Below are 19,569 nucleotides of genomic sequence, written 5' to 3'. Positions count from 1 at the left end.
AAGATTGTTATCTCGATTATAGGTCTTTTCTCCACAATTATTCTGGGAGTTTCAGAATGCTCATATAACATTAAAATTAGAGAGAGAGAGAGAGAGAGAGAGAGAGAGGAGAGAGAGAGAGGAGAGAGAGAGAATGTCTTTCAAAACCTACAAAATATAAATATGTAAGATGTTTCTTCAAAATCTGCAAGAAATAAATGTGAGAGAGGGAGAGAGGGGAGGAGAGAGGAGAGGAGAGAAGAGAGAGAGAGGAGAGAGAGAGAGAGAGAGAGAGAGAGAGATCGTCTTTCATAACCTACAAAATATAAATTTGAGAGAATGTTTCTTTCAAAATCTCCAAGAAATAATGTGAGAAAGAGAGAGAGAGAGAGAGAGAGAGAGAGAGAGAGACTTTCAAAACCTACAAATATAAATTTGAGAGAATGTTTCTTTCAAAATCTGCAAGAAATAAATGAGAGAGAGAGAGAGGAGAGAGAGAGAATGAGAGAGAGAGAGAGAGAGAGAGAGTTTAAAAAACCTACAAAATAAATTTTAGAGAATGTTTCTTTCAAAATCTGAAAGAAATAAATGTGTGTGAGAGAGAGAGAGAGAGAGAGAGCGAGAGAGAGAGAATGTCTCTTTCAAACCTACAAAACATAGATTTGAAAGAATGTCTCTTTCTAAATCTGTAAGAAATAAATGAGAGAGAGAGAGAGAGAGAGTGAGAGAGAGAGAAGAGAATCTTTCAAACCTACAAAATATAAATTTGAGAGAATTTTTCTTTCAAATCTGCAAGAATTAAATGAGAGAGAGAGAGAGAGAGAGAGGAGAGAGAGAGAGAGTCTTTCAAAACCTACAAAATATAAATTGTGAGAATATTTCTTTCAAAATCTGCAAGAAATAAATGTGAGAGAGAGAGAGAGAGAGAGAGAGAGAGAGAGAGAGAGTCTTTCAAAACCTACAAAATATAAATTTGAGAGAATGTTTCTTTCAAAATCTGCAAGAAATAAATGTGAGAGAGAGAGAGAGAGAGAGAGAGAGAGAGAGAGAGAGAGAGGAGTTTCAAACCTACAAAATATAAATTTTAGTGAATGTTTCTTTCAAAATCTGAAAGAAATAAATGGTGAGAGAGAGAGAGAGAGAGAGAGAGAGAGAGAGAGAGAATGTCTCTTTCAAACCTACAAAATATAGATTTGAGAGAATGTCTCTTTCAAAACTCTGCAAGAAATAAATGAGGGGAGAGAGAGAGAGAGAGAGAGAGAGAGAGAGAGAGAGAGAGAGAGAATGTCCTTTCAAAACCTACAAAATATAAATTTGACAATGTTTCGCTTCAAGATCTGCAAGATGAGAGAGAGAGAGAGAGAGAGAGAGAGAGAGAGAGAGGGGGGGGGGGCTTTCATAAAGAGTTAATTCAATTCAATGCTGAACTTTCATGTGAAGTATTTAATGTTAAAAGCCTGAATTTTCTAATTATACTAAAATTATACTATGGCATCACATTAATTATGCCTCATTAAGAGGTTAATTACTTTATAGTGTTGCCCTTAAAATAAAATAGCAGCAAATATGTTAAGGCCATTTTTAATTTCATTACCTCGTTACTGTACTTGAATAACTTGATGAACTGTAATTACGTTCAGTCTTATTAATCATGATTTACTACAAATTATAGCTTAAAGCTTTATTAATAATATTGAGCTTTTAAGCGATATTGTACGTTCAATTTCACATATTATGGGAGAGTGGATAATCTGCTCACTTACATACAATTCAACATGAGCACTTGTTTTTTGATATTCATTACCAAGCACAGTTATGATTTTTTTTACGCTATTATTATTATTATTATTAATACTATTACAATTATAATTATTATTATTAATATTTTTATTATTATTATTATTATTATTATTATTATTATTATTATTATTATCAACGCTTACAACCCTAGTTGGATAAACAGGGATGCTATAAGCCCAGGGGCTCCAGAAGGGAAAAAATAGCCCAGTGAGGAAAGGAAATAATGAAATACAGAAACAACAATAGATGTAAAGAACAATTAATATAAAATATAATATGGTATATAATAAGAAATATAAATGGATTCTTTATATAGGGTTACTACTTTTGCAACGGTAAAATTTTTGAGTTTCAAGGTAACAATAGTCATAATAAAGATTAAATTAACTAAATCAAGCATTAGCAAATATTCATAATGAAAAAAAAAAAATTAAATTAATAATGCAGTAGTCGGGTCTTAATCTTATTTTATAAATTCGTTGAATTGAAATGCAATAAATGTAAATGAAATCATTAAAAAAAAAAAGAAAAAAAAAGGAAACTTTGAAAACCACTTTACAAGAAACCATTAAGGATGGGGAAATTCTTAAATCCTATCCAGAGAATTTCTGTCAAGCATCATAATTAATATACCGATGGAGGTCTTTCAATGCTTTCAAGATCTTTTGAGAATTCTCGACTTTTTTATTACCGTTATTAAAATTAGAATTTTGTACTTTTACAGCTGAACTAAAATTTGGCAAAAAAAAAAAAAAAAAAAAAAAAAAAAAAAAAACACTTTCTATGATTCTAAAAAAAATGGTGCCTAAAGATAGTGATCTACGGCCTTTTTTCAATGTATGGACTGGTAGAGAGACCATAAACAGACGCAAGTGAAAGGACATATCTGAGGCCTTTGATCTGTAGTGGACTATTAAAGGATGATATATTTGAATATCTATCTATCTTTCTCTCTCTCCTCTCTCTCTCTCTCTCTCTCTCTCTATATATATATATATATATATACACACACACACATATATATATTATATATACATATATATGAGTGTATATGTTATGTGTATATATATTATATATATATAACACACACATATATATATATATATGTGTGTGTGTGTGTGCGTGTATCTGTATATATATGAATATATATATATATATATATTTATATATATATGAATATATATATATATATATATAGAGAGAGAGAGAGAGAGAGAGAGAGAGAGAGAGAGAGATTCAAAAGCAGTCAATTAACTTCCCCTAGACACATACATAACAGCAAATAATGTTAATTGCCTACTACCTTCGTAAGTCACGTACCACCTTCCACAATTGTTTCCTTTGATCACAGTTCATACCAAAATGGACAACAATTTTAGTACTGTTGGTTATGTATAGTATTCCTATGGGGTTATAGTATTTCATTTCGTAAATGAAACTGGTCCGTAAAACTCATGAAGTGTTTTCTTAAATATTTTATTTTAATAGTTTATTATTTCTCATATCGTTTATTTATTTCCTTATTTCATTTCCTAACTGGGCTAATTTTCCCTGTTAGAGCCTTTTAGGGCTTTTTGCATCTTGCTTTTTAAACTGTAGTAGTAGTAGTAGTAGTAGTAGTAGTAGTAGTAGTAGTAGTAGTAGTAGTAGTAGTAGTAGTAGTCGTGACTGTAAATACTCAGAACTACTGAAACGTAGATGAAGAGTCATATTGCATAGGTTTTAATGGAATAATACTTCATATATGATTGTACTTGAATTGCTCTTTTTTATTCAACATAATTCGGGAAGCCTTTTGCGGAAGCAACAAATAAACAATCATTTAAAGGTTTATTGAGCTCGCAAACTGAATTCTAGTCAGATCTCTAGCCCTTTAAACCAATTTTCAATTATTAATCAAAATAATTTGATTAATTTACGTGTATGTATATATATATATATATATATACATACATATAAACATATATACATCAATATATATGCATACACATGTATATATATATAATATATAATATACTGTTTATATATATATATATATATATAGAGAGAGAGAGAGAGAGAGAGAGAGAGAGAGAGAATCTTAATTACATATAAATTCTCGTAAAATACCTTAGTGGTTGAGATGTCGCATTTGTGTGTCCCGCTGAAGATCTGATGCTGCAAAAGATCTTCTGTGTCGTCGCATTGGTTCAGGTCAACCAGAGTCAGCGGAAAGTTCACCAGAACTACGCCTCTGTGAAGAGAGAGAGAAAGAAATTTAATTAAACATATATGTTAATTATACAACTATACAACCATACACTGCGTGTGATAATGGGAAAAGTTATCAAAGATAATAAGAGCTTGATAGCGATGGCTGAGAATGAGGTCTGAAAATAAAAGTGAGAAAAATTAAAATTATATCCCCTATATAATTAGGTGCATCTCTCTCTCTCTCTCTCTCTCTCTCTCTATATATATATATATATATATAGATATAGATATATATATACATACACAAACATATATATATATATAATATATATATATATATATATATTACATATATATATATATATATATCTATCTATATCAATATATATTTTTTTCCTGTCACGGTGCAGCATTGCCAAACATATGACTACTCGGCTTTTCACAATCTTCGATTAGAGAGAGAGAGAGAGAGAGAGAGAGAGAGAGAGAGAGAAAGGGGGGGGGGTAATTTTTAACGGGTCGCGTACACTAGTAGATAATAATTATGCAAAGTAAGATGGCTATGGACATAGATATCTAATCGTATATAAATAATGTACAGTTAATTTGAATTACGCAAACTGCTTTCGACTGCTTAAAGCAAATATAAAACTATTAATTAATTTTGCTAAAATCAAATATAAAATAAAGAGGGCTGCAAATGATAAATTCAGGAAGGGATGTTTGAAAAGGGAAACAAACCGACCCTGAATCTGGAGTCTTTGGAGAAGGAGAAACAACTAGAAAAGCACGCTGAGAGTGAAGACATCCACCACGGCAGCTTATTTCTTGAAGCTGTGGTTAATTTGATCGACCTTTTGCTCACTCGACCTTGACCTTTGACTAAGAATTTTAAAAACTGAATCACTTTCACGTTTTTCCATGATTAATCACTAAAGTTTCACTAGTCTACCAGTAAAATTGTGGCCAGGAAGTTGTTCACAAAGAAACAAAACAGACAAACAGGGGCAAAAACATAACCTCCCAACTTCGTTGGCGGAGGTAATAATACAAATACTGTTTGTATATGGAAGCTGATTTAGCTCTTTAATTAGAACATTATCTTCATGCTTTTATGGAAATGAAAATGGTTTTCATGCCTAAAGTCAAAATTTTACTAGTTTCCAAATCAAACTAATATATAATAGGGATTTACTTGCAAAACGACTCGATTGAAAACTAACGAATCATTTTAAATGTGACAAAAAAATAAACGAAAATCACAAACTATATAACAAATAGGAAAAAATAGTTCAGGACAAGAATAACAAGATTTTCATGGGATTTAAATAAAATATAAAAGAAATAAACTTGAAAGATCAATGGAAAAATGCATTTTCTCTAAAAAAAAAGGAAGGAGAAAAAGAATTAAGATATTACAGGGTGTGTTTAATTAGTGGAATATAAGACGGAAACAATTGCGATGGAAAAATTTAATGGATTTTGGCAGGAAGAGGAGCAGGTCGGAGGAAACCGGAAGAGAGAGAGAGAGAGAGAGAGAGAGAGAGAGAGAGAGAGAAGGGCCAGGGACAAAGAACACACTCGACCTTATTCCTTTACCAGAAGTGAATAAAGTAAATTATATTACGCGTCTTGAGAAACCCTCCTTCTGCTAAGGGCTATTCGCGAATGCACTTAAACCCCGTATTTCCTTCACGCTTGTCACTCTCCAATTCAAGGAGGAAGAAGAGAGAAAAAAGGGAGAAAAAGGGAAAGAATAATCCTCTCTCGCTGAATAAAAGGATAGCGCACACAAGCAGGGCAAAAGACGTCACAAAGGGGGAAAAAAATTATTGCTGTAAAACCATAAACGGGAGAAAATCAAGAAACGCATTGCGAAGAGAAAGGTCTTTGGGAAAAGGATGTAAAACCGAGTTGTGAATACTATGATATTTTAATTTAGTTTTTCAATGCAATATACGACATAAGAAATTAAAGACTATATATATATATATATATATGTATATATATATATATGTATATATATATATATATGTATATATATATATATATATGTATACATATCTACACATTTATATATATATATATATATATAATATATATATATATATATATATATTTATATGTATGCATATAAATATATATATATATATATATATATTCATATGTATATATAAATATATATATACATATATATATTTATATGTATATATATATTTATATGTATATATGTATATATATACGTGTGTGTGCATGAGTAAAAAATAAACAGACTATACGAAATACCGTAGAACCTAATCCTAAATAGATGCAAAAAAATATATTCACGAAAACTCACTCTCTCTCTCCTCTCTCTCTCTCTCTCTCTCTCTCTCTCTCTCTCTCTCTCAAAAGAAAAAAAATATAGACAGACAGACTGTTTGTTACCCAAAATTCTTATATCTCACAAAGCATATAATTCACCGAAAGACCATCTGAAGGCCAAACACTCCATTTCCCATAAAATATATACGTCTTAAACCCAGGGCGGTCCATCCAAACGAAGGTCCATTCTTAGATATGGGAGACAGGAAAGCAAAGAAATGGAACCCACAGCGTCCCGGGTTCTCATGATGGATGGGGGGTCCAAGGCTGGAAGTTGGCCACTCGGTAATATGAGGAGAAAACAAGTTGACGGTACACACGCACACACACGTGGAGAGAGAGAGAGAGAGAGAGAGAGAGAGATGAAAAAACAAATTGACGAACACACGAACACACACAAACAGAGAGAGAGAGAGAGAGAGAGAGAGAGAGAGAGAGAGAGATAGAGAGAGAGAGTGTCGGAAAGTACACGCACACACGCGTGCAGAGAGAGAGAGAGAGAGAGAGAGAGAGAGAGTTGACGGAAAGTGCACGCACACACGCGGAGAGAGAGAGAGAGTTGACGGAAAGTGCACGCACACACGCGGAGAGAGAGAGAGAGAGAGAGAGAGAGAGAGTCCTAAAATAAGTATAAAATTGAAAAAGGATTCTTTGTTCTTGGTCACCATTCTGTCACTCTATTAAGGTTTGTCATTAATTTAAGTGGTGAACCGATGACAGTCGCATGGAAGTTAATGAAACCATTTACAAAATTAAACATTTTAGGAAAATTAGGTGGTATTTTCGGGGCTATGTAGAGACTACAGTATATCATATGGCAAACGAGCATATGAACGGATGAGATAAAAACATAGTGAAATGTTAGTTTTAAATATCGTAGAGTTTTCTCAATCTGTTAAAGATTTGCTACCTTTCTGGATGTATGGAAATTGGCTAAAAACGATGGGATGGCGGAGGTAACTCGGCTCAAAGCAGCTAATCAACCTAAATATAACAGTTGCAGAATAAAAAAAGAAAAGAAATGTATCTTCACTATTTCGATACATTAAGTAAACATCAAAACAAAACTTTTTCGTGAATGACTAAGGGAAAGATAATAAATTCATATAAAATAAAAATAAAGGATAATTTGAAGAAAGACATGTATCTTCACTATTTCGGTACATTGAAAAAATTCAAAACAGGCTCTTTTCGTGAATGACTAAGGACCGGATGATAAATTTTTATAGAATATAAAGATAGGATAAGCAATCTATTGAAAGCTGAAATCCTGAACAAGGATTTATATGCACCAATGGGAGGGAATATATTTTTTTATTTTTTAATAAAGGAAATAATTGTAGAAACATAAGATTTAGAGCTTCCCCATTTTAGAGTTGAATATGACATCTTCTAAAAGGGGAATTTAATATTACAATAGATGTATCATCATTTTCATTATTAGTGGTGTGACGGGCCGAGAGAGGAGTTGTGAAATCAAAGGCAGATTGGAAACGACTGAGCTATATTATTATAGAACACTCTCCTTTATATACAAAACGGCAAGGCAACAGGACATGGCATGTTCGAGAGACAGACAAAGTTCAGAGGAAAACCGGAGACATGATCATTCAGGTTCTTTTTAGTGCGAGGAAGAGCGCAGATACAAGCATAATATATATAATAGGAATTATGTACAATTGTGTGACACACGGTTGGTACATGGCTCCCCCCTAAAAATGACATACTGTACATGTTAAATAGGGCGCCCTGATCTAGAGAGGCGAACTGTAGGCGGGTCATCTGGCAGAAGATAAGCAGGTTTAGACGATCAATGGAGACCCAGTCTTCTTTGCCCCAAATGTTTAGGAGGAATGCTTTCGGACTGCGTCGGATCACAAGGAAAGGTCCCGTGTAAGGGGGCGTTAACGGTGGCTTGCTGGTGTCGTTGCGCAGGAAGACGTGCGTTGCAGAGTGCAAGTCCGTTGGTATGTGATGCTTCGCTGGGGGCTTGTAAGTCTGGCGGCACGGAGTAAATTTTCCCACGACGTGACGTATGCGCTGGAGATCGTCGGAGGAGGTTGTAGAAGGAAAAAACTCGGCAGGGACGACCAACGGGTCGCCATACACCATTTCGGCTGCCGAGACGTCGAGGGCGTCTTTAGGAGTGGTCCTTAGTCCAAGGAGGACCCAGGGAAGCTGAGTAAACCAGTTGCAATCCTTGCAGCGGGACATCAAAGCTGCTTTGAGGGTGCGATGAAAACGTTCAACCATTCCATTGGCAGCGGGGTTGTAGGCCGTTGTCTGATGTAGGGTGATGCCCAGGAGATTCGCTAATGACGTCCATAATTGAGAGGTGAAAGTGGTTCCCCTGTCAGAAGTAATATGCTCAGGGATACCGAATCTTGAAATCCATCCAGAGAGTAAGGCAGATGTACATGAGGCGGACGTTGCAGTTTCCATGGGAATGGCTTCAGGCCAACGAGTGGAGCGGTCGATGACGGTAAACAGGTAACGATGTCCTTGTGATGTGGGTAGGGGGCCTACAACGTCGACGTGAATGTGTGCGAAACGACGCTGAGGTTGAGGAAAGGTGCCCACTCCTGAATCCGTGTGTCGATGTACTTTGGAAGTTTGGCAAGAAGTACAGGCACGGACCCAATCCTTAGCATCCTTAGAAATGCCGTGCCAAATGAACTTTGCCTTCAGCAGCTGTGCAGTAGAACGGCACGAGGGATGTGAAAGGCCGTGGATGAAATCAAACACCTGTCGGCGCATGGGAGCAGGAATCCAAGGTCGCGGTCTACCAGTACTGACGTCACAGAGGAGGGTGGTGTTGGAGTTTTCGAGGGGAAAATCCTCCCAACGGAGGGACGTGCAGGATGTCCTACAAGCTTGATACTCTGGATCCTGTCGTTGGGCTTCAGCCAGGGCGTTGTAATCCAATCCCAGTTGAACGGCAGCCAACGTGTTTCTTGACAGGGCATCGGCAACGGGATTCATTTTCCCAGGGACGTATTGGAGGGTGCAATTGTATTCAGCCACGGCGGAGAGATGTCGGCGTTGACGGGCGGACCAGGCGTCAGACTGTCGAGTGAAGGCGTGCACCAGAGGCATGTGGTCTGTGCGAATGACGAAGGGCGTACCTTCTAAGAAATGGCGAAAGTGACGGACAGCCAAGTGCACCGCCAGCAATTCTCGATCGAAGGTAGAATAACCCGATTCTGCCTTGGACAGTTTTCTGCTGAAGAAGGCCAATGGGCGGGGCGAACCTTTGACCACCTGCTCGAGTACTGCACCAATAGCGACGTCGCTGGCATCAGTGGAGAGAAGGAGAGGGGCGTGTGGGATAGGAAAAATGAGAGCCGCAGCAGTTGATAGGGCCTTCTTTGCATTGCAGAAGGCTGCTTCTTGAAGGGGACCCCACTTCAGGTCCTTTGGCTTGCCCTTGAGGGAGGCGTAGAGGGGAGCAAGAGTGGCGGCAATGGCTGGCAGAAAACGGTGATAATAGTTGATCATGCCCAAGAATTCCTGCAGAGCTTTGACGGTCGAGGGCGTTGGGAAATTCTGAACGGCTGCTACCTTCTCAGGGAGGGGATGGACTCCTTCAGGAGTGATACGGTGCCCTAAGAACGACACTTCGTTGGCGCCAAAGGTACACTTGTCGTAACGGACTACAAGGCCGTTTTGTTGCAGGCGGTCGAGCACGATGCGCAGGTGATGGAGGTGTTCCTCTTTCGAGGAGGAGAACACAAGTATGTCGTCCACATAACATACACAGAAAGGGAGGTCCCCTAAGATGCCATCCATGAGACGTTGAAACGTTGCCCCAGCATTACGAAGGCCAAAACAGGAGTAATTGAAGGTGTATGTGCCAAACGGAGTGGTGATGGCGGTCTTGGGGATGTCTTCTGGGTTCATAGGCACCTGATAATACCCCTTCAGGAGGTCGAGCGTAGAGAAAACCTTTGCTTTGTGCAGGTAGGAGGTTACATCGGCAATGTTTGGGAGGGGGTAGTGATCCGGTTCTGTTTGCATGTTCAGGCGCCTGTAATCCCCGCACGGACGGAGGGAGCCATCTTTCTTCAGAACGATGTGTAAGGGTGACGACCATGGGCTGGAGGCCTTTTGGCAAAGGCCCATTTTCTCCATTTCGGCGAACGTCTGTTTGGCGGCTGCCAATCGTTCCGGTGCCAGACGTCTGAATTTTGCGAAGACTGGGGGTCCCGTCGTCTTGATATGGTGATAAATACCGTGCTTGGCAGGAACCGTGGGCGTTTGGCGAAGTTCTGGACGGAAAACTTCCGGGTACGACGTGGGGAGGTGGGCGTAGGCATCCGTGGGTGCGCTGATGTGGAGAGCGAGGTTAGAGGGGGCGGGTTGAAGAGGTGTCGACAAGTACGAGTCTGCGTTGACCAATCGTCGGTGGGCGACATCGACCAGAAGGTGGAAATGAGAGAGGAAATCCGCACCGAGGATTGGCATTGTGACGTCAGCAACGAGAAACTTCCAATTGAATTTACCGTTTCCGAACGATAATGTGAGGCTCTCGTAACCGTAGGTGGGTATCGCAGATCCGTTGGCAGCTACCAAGCGGACGTCGGCAGATGTAGACAGACTACGTTGTGCCTTGAAGAGTTTCCTTGGCAAAAGAGAACGACAAGCACCCGTGTCTACCAAAAATCGCACGCCCGTTCCTGCATCCTGTAAAAAGAAAAGATTAGAAACATGGGAGGCCACCGCCACAAGCGATGGCCTACTTACACGTTTTTTGGCCACTGACAATCCTTGGCACATTTCTTCGCGGTTGCCCGGAATCTGAAGTGGTAGTAGCAAAACTGCGGCGGATGGGAGGTAGTAAGTGGCTGTAGAAGTCGTTCGTTGGGGCGCGAGCGATTGGTGGGTGGTGGGCGGCTTTGTCGCCGCTTCGGCACGTCACGGGGTAGGCGTGTATGTCCTACGGCATTCATGTCAGCTTCGGTTGACGTTGAATAGGCATCCTCGTCGTCAGGGGTGGAGGCGTTGATGGAGGTCTTGAAGTGGCTGTCCATAAGGGCGTCGGCTTTGGTCATCAAGTCCTTTATGGGTAAACTATCGACATCGGGTATGGCAGCGCGCACAGGTTCTAGTAAACGGCGTATCCAAAGGGCACGGAGTAGGTTCATCTCACGAGGAGATGCCGCAGACGAAGGCGAGCGATACTGGTCATTTCCCTGAGGGCAAGCGAAGCCCTTTGGTCCCCCAACGGTTGTTGCGAGAGCTGAAAAAGCTTTGCTATACGGGCGGCTGGCGACGGCGAGTACTGCTGCAGAAGGTATGATTTGAGGTCGTCATACGCTATTGGGGTGTCTCCTTGTTCACAAAGCCAGTCGGATATTTCTGGGAAGGTGTCCTCGGGTATCGCCGCGAGAACATAATCCGCTTTGGTGGTTGAGCGAGTCACGCCCCTGATACGAAACTGGACTTCTGCGCGCTGAAACCAAGAAAACGCCTCTCCGCTGGCAAAAGATGAAAGTTTGAATGGAGCTGCCGCAGCACCAACTGCCGTAGAGTCCGCCATAGTACCAACGATGAAAGGGCGAGGGGGTGGGGGTGGAAGGCGGTGGGAGCGAGTCGACTTCCGGGGTCACCAATGTGACGGGCCGAGAGAGGAGTTGTGAAATCAAAGGCAGATTGGAAACGACTGAGTTATATTATTATAGAACACTCTCCTTTATATACAAAACGGCAAGGCAACAGGACATGGCATGTTCGAGAGACAGACAAAGTTCAGAGGAAAACCGGAGACATGATCATTCAGGTTCTTTTTAGTGCGAGGGAAGAGCGCAGATACAAGCATAATATATATAATAGGAATTATGTACAATTGTGTGACACACGGTTGGTACAGTGGTATATCACCAGTAGTAGTAGTAGTAGTAGTAGTAGTAGTAGTAGTAGGTAGAAATCGGAATTCATGAACCAATATCATTCAGAAAATTTCAACTTCGAGGTAGCTTAGACCTCGAACTGCAACTTTAAATATAAAATTAATCAATCTAGAAACGAAGAGAATGACAAAACAACATGGCATCATCAAGAAAGCAGAAAGTCATAAATCAAACAAATAAAAAACTCCCAAAACAGACAAAAACTACTTTAAGTACAGTATCAATATTTCAAAAAATCAATTTTTTTTCACGTATTATGCTCTGAAAAAAATTATTTATCAATCTCTATAAAAGAAGAGAATAGTTCCCGCTTCATTTAAGATGGGCATCATTCTGCAATCATTTCTATATTCAACATAAAAACATATATATATATATATATATATATACTGTATATATATATATACATATATATATATATATATATATAGATATTTATATATATATGATATATATATATATATATATATATACGTATATATATATACTGTATATATACAGTATATTACATATATGATGTGTGAAGGATATAAGATTAAAAACATATAATATTTTTCCTCTCAATGCAAGAGAAATTATGATGTTCCTTCATCTCCCGCAATTAATGAACATATAACCTACTAGTAGTAGGTTGGCCAGGGCACCAGCCGCCCCTTGAGATACTACCAATAGAGAGGTATTGGATACTACCAATAGAGAGGTATTGGATCCTTTGACTGCCCAGACAGTAATGCATTGGATCCCTCTCTCTGGTTACGGCTTATTTTTGCTTTGCCTATACTTACACAGAATAGTCTGGCCTATTCTTTACATATTCTCGCCTTTCCTCATACACCTGAGAACACTGAGATAATAAACATTTCTCCACCCAAGGGGTTAATTACTGTACTGCAATTGTTCAGTGTACTTTCCTGTTGGTAAAGGTAGAAGAGACTCTTTAGCTATGGAAAGCAGCTCTTCTAGGAGAAGGACACTCCAAAATTAAACCATTGTTCTCTAGTCTTGGGTAGTGCCATAGCCTTTGTACCATGGTCTTCTACTGTCTTGGGTTAGAGTTCTCTTGCTTGAGGGTACACTCGGGCACACTATTCTATCTTATTATTTTTTTTTCTTCCTCTTCTTTTTTAAGTGGTGTGTTGGGCAGGCTTAATAGAAGGGCCATGGATGCCTGGTGGTTTATCAAGAGGTTGTCTTTTCCTTTTCTGATTCTTTTTCTTCTCAAAACCATCCTTACTGTCCTCCCTTCTTAAGTTGAAGTGGCCATCCTGGAGGGTATTTAGCCTTGCATGGTGTATCGGCTCCTCCATGTTGACCAGTTTTTCCGACTTTTTACTATAGTCTATGGGTTTCATCAACCACTTTCCTTATAATTCTGTACATATTGTTTTGTTATAATTCTTGTTAATCTAGTTTTTAAGTATGATATCTCTTTTTTTTATTTCTATTAATTCTTATGCTGTCAGGAGACATTGAGCAAAATCCTTGACCAGTACGTCCTAGATTTCGTCAATGTCGTCTTCTGTATTGTATATTCGTGGTCTTCATGCAAATATTCAAGACCTTACAGTTGCGTCCAGACAGTATGATATTCTTTTGTGCTCAGAAACTCTGGTTTCTAATATGAGGCACTCATCTGAGCTCCTTATAACTGGTTTTACGAAGCCAATAATGTTGAAATGTGATGCCATCCCTAGGGCCAAGGGAATAGCTGTGTATATTAGGAATGAGTACCCTGCTTCTGATAAGTCCTGCTATCAATGTGGATGTCATGAGATTCAGGTAATAAAAGTTTGTGGCAGGCATAACAACTTTTATTTGTGTTCGATCTACCAGAATCCAGACATGGATGATTCTATCTTCGATTGTCTTCTTACCATTATGGCTAAGATACAAGATGATAGAAAGGCTTCTTTTGTCTTTGTTGGTGATTTTAATGCTCACCATAGGGAGTGGTTAAGTTCTATCTCTCCTACCGATCGCCATGGCTTAAGAGCTTTAGACTCTGCCTCTGAAACAGGCTGTGAGCAAATCATAAACGAAGCTACCCACAGGTCTGGTAATTGCTTAGACCTCGTATCACTGACTCCCTGGCGTTATAACTTGGAAGGTTGGTTCTCCAGTCAGGACATCTAATCATGCCTTGATTTCATTAGTAGTGAAGACTGAGCAGCCTGTCCCTGATATATCATACTCTTGTAAAATTTATATGAAATCCCAAGCAGACTGGAATGGGATTTTGCATGATCTTTTGTGCTTGAATTGGTCACAATTATATAGTAGTGTAGATCCTGTTGTCCCTTTGAATGAGAATATAGTCAACATAATTGATAGGCGTATCCCTTCTCGTGTGCTAAGGTACCGAGTGAAGGACAAACCGTGGTTCAACGATGATTGTAGACGTGCTTATTTGGAGAAGCAGGAGGCCTATCATCTTTGGAAGGGTAACAGATCAGATTTGACCTGGAATAACTATACTCAGCTTCGAGCTTTTGCTTAGAGAGTTTATGCCTCAACTGAAAAGGAGTGCAATTTAACCATAAAAGAAACCCTTTCTGGTACAACTCAGGAACATAAATGGTGGCCTACCCTTAAATCTGTACTCTTTGGTGTAGATGCAACAGTTCCTCCTTTACTTAAACCAGATGGCTCGGTCACTCACTGTCCAAAAGAAAAGGCAACCCTTTTGGCTGATGTTTTTGACAGTAAACAGAGTAATGAAAAACTTGAACTTCCTCATTCATGTTTTCCTGAGGCTAAACTAACTAGTTTAGCTTTTCGATCTCGTGAAATTAAAGCTCTGTTGATGGACCTTCATTCTTATGGAGGTGTAGGCCCAAATGGTATTTTTCCAATTTTTTTTATAAAGACAGCAGATTTCTTAGCGCCAAAGTTATCTGTTATTTTGCGCAAGTTAGCAAGAAGAGGAGCTTTTAGCACTTGTTGGAGGATTGGTAATGTTACTCGTCTATGTAAATGTGTTTGTGGTATCTCAAGTCCCACTGATTACCGCTCAATTTCCATAACTCCCATATTATCTAAAGTTTTTTATCGTCTTCTGGCAAAACGTCTTAATAGGTTTGCTGAAGGTAATCATCTATTCCCGTTTGCAATTTGGTTTTCGTAAGGGCCTTGGAGCATGTGATGCCCTTCTTACAATCTCCAATGCTGTACAGAAATCCCTTGACTGTGGTCAGGAAGTTCGTATGATTGGCCTTGATTCTAGTGCTGCCTTTAACCGTTTTAATCATGAGGCCCTTGTTTTCAAACTCAAACAGTTGGGAGTGGGTGGGTCGTTTCTTAGCATTATTATTGATTTTTTAAGTAATAGATCTCAAAGAGTTGTTGTTGATGGGCACCATAGTGAGTATAGGAATGTGATATCCGGTGTTCCACAGGGTAGTGTTCTTGGCCCATTAGTTTTCATACTATATACACAGGACATGTGGTTTGGTCTAGAAAACAAGCTTGTTGCAGATGATGCTACTCTCTTTGCATCAATTCCATCCCCTGAATGTAGATCTGGGGTTGGTGAATCCCTTAATAGAGATTTAGCTAAAATTAGTGCATGGTGCAAATTATGGGGTATGAAGTTGAATCCTAACAAAACTCAAAGTATGATTGTAAGTAGGTCAAGGACGGTGGCTCCTCAACACCCGGATCTCAGTATTGATAATGTTTCTTTAAATTTGTATGACTTTTAAAATTCTAGGTGTGATTCTCGACAGAAAATTTACTTTTGAGAAACACATTAGGTCTGTGTCTTCTTCAATTGCACAAAAAATTGGCTTATTGAGAAAGTCTTTTAAGATTTTCGGTGATCAATCTATTCTGAAGAAATGTTTTAATTCTATCATTCTACCTTGTTTGAGTATTGTTCTCCTGTCTGGTGTTCAGCTGCTGATTCTCATCTTAATTTGTTGGACAGACACTTACGGTCTATTAAATTTCTTATTCCTGATCTAGATATTAATCTTTGGCACCGTCGTTCAATTAGTTCATTATGCATGTTGCATACGATTTTTCATAACTCTGACCATACTTTACATTCAGATCTCTCTGACCAATTCTATCTTGTTCGTAATACTATGCAGGCAGTTAATTCTAATAGCCAGGACTTCTCCAGCATGAGGCTCAATGCTACACAGTATTCTAGAAGTTTTATTCCAGCTGTTACCAAGTTGTGGAATGATCTTCCTAATCGGGTAGTTGAATCAGTAGATCTTCAAAAGTTCAAAGTTGGAGCAAATGTTTTTATGTTGACCAGGCTGACATGAGTGTTTTTATAGTTTATATATGACATATCTGTTTTTGACGTTGTTAATAGTTTATATAGGACATATCTGTTTTGACGTTGTTACTGTTTTAGAATGATTTATTGTTAACTTGCTCTCATCATTTATTTATTTCCTTATTTCCTTTCCTCACTGGGCTATTTATCCCTATTGGACCCCTTGGGCTTATAGCATCTTGCTTTTCAAAATTGGGTTGCAAGTTGGCTAGTAATAATAATAATAATAATAATAATAATAATAATAATAATAATAATATAAAAATCTACAAATTATACTGTGATAAAAAAAGGAAAAAAAAAATACTTGGTTTTATTTGAACATCCAAGAACTTAAGTGACTTCTTGGAAAATGATAATGATTGAAATGAGAGAGAGAGAGAGAGAGAGAGAGAGAGAGAGAGAGAGAGAGAGAGAGAGGTTGGCTAGTCTTCGTGACTTACTTGGAAACAGGAAACTTTTTACAAAACTTCTGAGAAATTGAGACTTACGGGGAATTTGAAGACATGATCCCAGAGAGAGAGAGAGAGAGAGAGAGAGAGAGAGAGAGAGAGAGAAGGAGGGGGTGTTATAATTAAGATAATAGGTCAAAGGTCAAAACAACCAACGCAATGGGAAAAATGAAAGATTCGCCTTATTCGAAACTAAACATATCATGTACAAGATCTGGAAAGGTTTGATGGAAATGATGACATTCTTTAGCGTTGAAAAAATAAAAAAAATAAAAATAAAAAAATATAGAAAAGGAAAAACCTATCACCGACGTGGAATTAGTTTAATATTGCTCGGAACTGAAAGATGTGGTATTTAATGGAAGTAGAGAAAATAATATATTCGATTAGGAAACAGAATGGATATGTTTAAACACTGTCCTGTATTGTTATCTTTATTGGCTAATTTTAATTCTAAAGAGAATGATTTCTTTTGTATATAGAAAAGCCAACAAATGGCCTGCAGATATAAAATAACTGTGAAAAATATATTCTAAAATTTAAAGGGTTAAATATAGTGCATTTTAATCATAACATACATACATAGTTTGCCTCATCTAGTGTGTGACCGGAGGTTTGTTTCCGAGAATAGCGTTACTAGGAAAAAGGAAATAAATTCCTAACTTCAGTTAAAATCCAATTATGGCATTGGAAAAAAATATGGATAAAAAGAAATGAACAAACACACTACTTAAACATTTGGAGTCCAACAACTTTAAAATACAGATGTCAAAATTAAGTTAATCTTTACCTATGTTTAATCACCAATATAAACAGAAAATCAAATACAAGATGTCCATCCACAATTATAAATCTCTCTCTCTCTCTCTCTCTCTCTCTCTCTCTCTCTATCTCTCTCTCTCTCTCTCTCTCTCTCTCTCTCTCTCTCTCTCTCTCTCTCTCTCTCTCTCTCTCTCTCTCTCTATCATATATATCTATATATATATACACATTATATATACATACACACACATATATATATATATATATATATATATATATATATATATATATATATATATATACATATATACATACATGTTCGTCATACACTTATACATACACACACGCATATATATATATATATATATATATATATATATATATATATATATATATATATATATATATATATATATATATATATATATATATATATATATACGTGCGTGTGCATGTGTGTATACGCGCAAGTGTGTGACGAATAGACGGAATTCAGAACAAATTAGCTATTCTTCGTGATTACGAGGTAACTTCTTCACCCTCAGTGAAAAATATCTTGTCAATTATTTTTGGAATAACTTTTTCGTTTGAAGGAGACCGAGACAAGCAAAACAAACTTTAATCTAGTTTCCTCGCCGCCTGTCACTCGGCTTACCGATAAAAGAATAATTCATCTGAAAATAACGAGTTTAAAGACTGACGGAGGTTTTTCCATTCCCAACGATTATTTTTGATATGAGCCAACTGCCAAAAACTTCCCAAATTGAGAATCCTTCTTAAGGTTATTAACCTTGATGTAATCAGCCCTCAGTTGGGATACCTTTACGTGGTGAAAAGGTTTGTGCATCACCATGTTTAAAAAGCTTTATTGGTCAGGGCGGCCAATACTAGGTTGGTTTGCTGTCAGCAGTCAGACAAAAGTCTCCCAACATCACCAATCCGCAGTTGGCCAGAGTAGTGATTAAAACTGGCCAAAACTCAGACATGTATAAGACCATATCTGAGACCTTTATCATGCAGTGGATTAGAAACAGCTGCATTTCTTAATATTTGTTATTAATGGCTATAAAACAACAATAATGTCAATTATGTAGGAAATTGAAGAATTTATCAGCGGGAAATTTATAATTTCTCGGTTCAAAAAAAGTAAAATAAAACACCATATCAGCAATTTCTAATAAATAAAAGTATCAAAATAAATAAATAATCACTTCCGCAATTCTGAGAAAAACCTTAATGCAAAGGATGATAGTTTTTTAATGGCAAAACTTTCCTGGTCTTCCAATTCATTTCTTTAAAAGAAACTTTCTTTTCATTCATAGAAAAGTTATAAGACAGAAAATTAAGACAGCGCCTTATTAGAAAACCTCCACGTAAAATGAAAAATACAAAAGAAAATTAATAACAAACAAAATTAATACCTCAGCCTTTGTTTAGTTCATAGATACCTACTTTTATTTTTAACTTTTGTTATAATACGAGTTTTTTATCTTGTACCCAGAGGTAATGGCCGCTTGAGCATGCCGAAAAAAAGAAAAAGAAAGAAAATAAAAGATGGCGTGGAAAAGAATCTTTTCTTTTGTTTTTATCTAAATATTTCCGGTCTTTCAAAATACTTTATCTTTGAAACTGTCCAATTATTCGACTAATGATAATGCTATTAATATAACATATATAATAAAGACCAAGTGTCTGCATATATATATATATATATATATATATATATATATATATATATATATATATATATATATATATATTAACGCATGTTATTTTATATTATTAATGAATTGACAAAGTTTTAGTGGCGTCTTAAAAACCA

At 37.4% G+C, this 19,569-nt stretch overlaps 1 protein-coding gene across 2 annotated transcripts in view; it reads right to left on the bottom strand.

Moving 5' to 3' along the window:
• Positions 1-19,569, bottom strand: part of LOC137652222 (metabotropic glycine receptor-like) — a 525,956-nt gene that overhangs the window by 187,854 nt on the left and 318,533 nt on the right. For both annotated transcript variants that reach the window (XM_068385452.1, XM_068385453.1), the window contains exon 4: positions 3,889-4,012. In XM_068385452.1, the coding sequence (XP_068241553.1) occupies positions 3,889-4,012 (124 nt within the window). The remainder of the gene's footprint in view (positions 1-3,888; positions 4,013-19,569) is intronic.

The sequence above is a fragment of the Palaemon carinicauda genome, chromosome 13, assembly GCF_036898095.1.
Source record: "Palaemon carinicauda isolate YSFRI2023 chromosome 13, ASM3689809v2, whole genome shotgun sequence".
Classification (NCBI taxonomy): domain Eukaryota; kingdom Metazoa; phylum Arthropoda; class Malacostraca; order Decapoda; family Palaemonidae; genus Palaemon; species Palaemon carinicauda.
The sequence above is the reverse complement of the archived record's forward strand: the minus strand, read 5'-3'. Positions and strand labels throughout refer to the sequence as shown.